Genomic DNA, 4,461 nt, shown 5'->3' with positions numbered 1-4,461 from the left:
ATAACACTGTTCATGAACTAATCAGTGTTACATTTTGTTATAGTCAAACTTTAACCTTAAGCACTGTGCCTGCTTGGAAGTGTGTGCAGTTAAAGTGTTAAACACCCTTGTAGTATTCAGACTACACAAAGAAATAAAATTCATCATCAAGACATTTGCCTGCTGTAGTCAGACTGTGACTCCCTCCTAACTGAGCTGAAACTCTGCTTCTGCTTCTTTTAAATGTTTCAGACAGAAGACGCCCACAGCAGCAGACTGACCTCACTGTCTAACACGTCAGCTGGGTTGAGATCTGGTGACTGTGAAGGTCATCACCTTCTAATGATTCACATCATTTAATACTCATCAAACCATTCATTGTCATCCTGGAAGAGACCACTCCCATCAGGATAGACATGTTTCATCACAGGATAAAGCTGATCACTCACAACTACTTTGTATTGATTAGCAGTGACCCTTCCCTCTAAGGGGACAAGTGGACCCAAACCATGTCAGCAAAATGCCCCCCACAGCATAACAGAGCCCCCAGACGCTCTCACTGTAGGGGTCCAGCATCCAGACCTGGACCAGACGCCCTCACTGTAGCAGCCTTATTTTTAATTACTCACAAGACCATTGATGTACTGTATGTGTAAATAAGATATATTTAACAAAATAATAACTAAACAGAACTGTTCCTGATCTGACATATATGCTATGATATGCTATGATATGATATGATATATGATATGATATATGATATGATATGATATGATATATGATATGATATGATATGATATATGCTATGATATATGATATGATATATGATATGATATTATATGATATAAGATATGCTATTATATGATATATGATATATGATATGATATATATGATATGATATATGATATATATGATATGATATATGATATGATATGATATATGATATATGATATGATATATGATATGATACAATATATGATATGATATATGATATATAATATATGATATGATATGATATATAATATGATATATGATATGATATGATATGATATATGATATGATATGATGTGATATATGATATGATATATGATATGATATATGATATGATATATGATATGATATGATATATGATATATGATATGATATATGATATGGTATATGACATGATATGATATGATATATATGATATGATATATATGATATGATATATGATATGATATGATATGATATATGATATGATATATGATATGATATTATATATGATATGATATATGATGTGATATGATATGATATGACGATATGATATGATATATATGATATGATATATATGATATGATATGATATATGATATGATATATGATATGATATGATATATGATATATGATATGATATATTATATGATATGATATGATATGATATATGATATGATATATGATATGATATTATATATGATATGATATGATATGATATGATATGATATGATATGATATATGATATGATATATGATATATGATATATGATATGATATAATATGATATATGACATATGATATGATATATGATATGATATATGATATGATATATGATGTGATATAATATGATATATGATATGATATGATATGATATGATATATGATATGATATGATATATGATGTGATATATGATATATGATATGATATATGATATATGATATGATATGATATGATATATGATATGATACATCAAAATACAAGGACAATTTCACAGTTAAAGTAACAAAGTCATTACAGATTTCATTATAAATCTGTTCCTGAATTTAGTCCTGACCTGAGCCACAAAAATCACTTATGTTTGCAATTTCATGCCAAAATGGACACCAGAATTGCAATACACAACAGGTACCTGGCCTCACTTTAATGACGTATATGCAGCCGTCTTGCTGTGTGAGTGATAAGTCTCAGAAATATTACATTTGTAACGGGGCAACCATGCCGTCCCCAATTTTTCAGACTCATGAAGTTCTGTTCTTTGAGAATTTCTGGCGTGTGACAATTTGGAGAATTTTTTAGAACTTGTATATTATTAGTGTCCTCACATCAAGGCAAAATGGTAAATTGTTTTTCCTTTTAATAAATGATGTTATTATATTAATAAATTATTAGAATGTTAGTAAAAAAATTAGTAAATTAATATATGTATCTTTAAAAGTAGAATGGGAGGCAGAGCCTTCAGCTATCAGGCTCCTCTTCTATGGAACCATCTACCGGATTCAGACACCCTCTCTATGTTTAAGAGTAGGCTTAAAACTTTCCTTTCTGATAAAGCTTATAGTTAGGGCCGACCAGGCTCGCCTTGGATCAGCCCTTAGTTATGCTGCTATAGGCCTAGACTGCTGGGGGACTTCCCATGATGCACTGAGCTCCTCTCTCCTCCTCCTCCTCTCCATCTGTATGCATTCATGTAACATCAATGCATGTCACTAACTTTGCTTCTTCCCCGGAGTTTTTTTGTGCTTTCTCATCTCACAGGAAACCCTGACCCCCAGGCCGAACCTTCGCGGTCCTTCACAGTCCTGATGGCATCCTTCCCTGGCTATTGCTGCTATTGCTGCTTGTGCTTGTTGTTGTCGTTGTGATTGTTTTTCTTCTGTCCCCCCTCCCCCTTTCCCTCTCTCTTTCTCTCTCTCAACCCAACCGGTCAAAGCAGATGGCCGCCCACCAAGAGCCGGGGTCTGCTTGAGGTTTCTACCCGTTAAAGGGGAGTTTTTCCTTACCGCTGTCGCCAAGTGCTGCTCATGGGGGAATTGTTGGGTCTCTGTAAATTAAAGAGTACGGTCTTGACCTGCTCTATGTGAAAAGTGCCTTGAGATGACTTCTGTTGTGATATGGCGCTATATAAATAAAAATTGATTGATTGATTGATTGATTGATGAGGTCTGCCCGCTGATGTGGGCGGTCCCTGACTTGAAAAGGTTAAAAGGAGCAGAATCAGTGTCTCAGTTCACTTGAGGGGGGGTGACAGTGTGACTACAGCAGGTCAGCAGACGAATGTGAATGTCTTAATCTGTGTTATACTGACTTTGAATAAGGTAACGGCAAGTTTGACATATGTGTGATATATATGTCTTTCTATTCTAGTGGATCTGTTTAGTGTTATTACACTGATGTGTGTTTAAATGTTGATGCTTTAGCTGCACATTTTCTTTCACAATCATGCATTTAAACTTGTTAAACTTTCACAAAGCTGTGAGAAAGTGTAAAATAATTACTGCAATATGTTCATCTGCCAAACTGTGTTAATAATGCTTGAAGAACCAAATGAAGGATCATGTTAAACTCCACACAGGTTTCATATTTCACACTTGCTGCCTACTTTGACACTGGAGTTTTTAAATATCTATACTTCCTGATTATTCTGGCTTTTTATATCGCAATAGTTTGTTCCAATGTTTTTCTCATTGTGATTATCTGTATGAACAGAAGCTTACATGAACCTATGTACCTTTTTCTGTGCAGCCTGTTTGTAAATGAACTGTTTGGTAGTACAGGGTTGTTTCCATTCCTTCTGGTTCAGATCCTCTCTGACATTCACACTGTTTCTGCTCCTTTTTGTTTCCTGCAGATTTTCTGTTTGTACTCTTATGGAAGTATAGAACTTCTGACCTTAGCCATCATGTCTTATGACAGATACCTCGCTATCTGTTACCCTCTGCAATATAACACACATATGACACCTAATAAGATTGCCAAGCTTACTGCTCTAATATGGATCTATCCCATTCTTATTAATATTTTCATCGTGGCTTGTCTGACTGTCCCTTTGCAGCTGTGTGGAAACATCATTAACAAAGTTTACTGTGACAACTATTACGTTGTCAAACTGGCCTGCTCTGACACAACAGTCAATAACATTTTTGGACTTTGTCACATGTTCACCGTAATCTTTGGTCTTATACTTTTAATTCTTTACACATACATGAGGATTCTTAAAGTCTGTTTTTCTGGTTCTAAACAGACCAGAAGGAAAGCCGTCAGTACCTGCACACCTCACCTTGCTTCCCTGCTCAACTTCTCTTTTGGAGCTTTCTTTGAAATAGTGCAAGGCAGATTTAATATGAGCAGAGTACCAAATATGTTGCGCATTATTTTATCATTATACTGGCTTACATGCCAGCCGCTCTTCAACCCTGTACTGTATGGACTGAATATGACCAAAATACGCATCATATGCAAGAGTCTTGGTAAAAGAATGTAGAATACTGGTGTCATCTGTCATCTAACAAATCTGTTCCTCTGGAATAACCAGTAAAAACACAAACTAACAATAGTAGTGTTAACAGTGATGAGGACTGTATAATGTGTCTGAAATGTGTCCTAAATGATGTCAAATTAAACATGTAAAGAGTTGCTTTGAATCTCTGACAGGTTTCAGTCACTAAAAATCAGTTCCCTAAACTGATTCTTGAGACGAATTCTCAAATGTTTAAAGATCTTTTAGTCGTTAA

The 4,461-nt window shown here is 34.8% G+C and overlaps 1 protein-coding gene across 1 annotated transcript; it reads left to right on the top strand.

Annotated features, from left to right (window-relative positions):
• Positions 1–3,272: 3,272 nt before the first annotated feature.
• Positions 3,273–4,461, top strand: LOC122983794 (olfactory receptor 11A1-like). The gene has a single exon (XM_044353918.1). It carries the CDS (start codon positions 3,285–3,287, stop codon positions 4,209–4,211), a length of 927 nt encoding a protein of 308 aa, XP_044209853.1. The 5' UTR covers positions 3,273–3,284; the 3' UTR covers positions 4,212–4,461.

This window comes from Thunnus albacares, chromosome 6, assembly GCF_914725855.1.
Source record: "Thunnus albacares chromosome 6, fThuAlb1.1, whole genome shotgun sequence".
Classification (NCBI taxonomy): domain Eukaryota; kingdom Metazoa; phylum Chordata; class Actinopteri; order Scombriformes; family Scombridae; genus Thunnus; species Thunnus albacares.
Note: the sequence above shows the minus strand (reverse complement) of the source record. Positions and strands in the feature narration are given on the sequence as shown.

Coding starts and splice junctions, on each gene's coding strand:
- LOC122983794 (XM_044353918.1), top strand. CDS start 3,285: ATGTTAAACTCCACACAGGTTTCATATTTCACACTTGCTGCCTACTTT.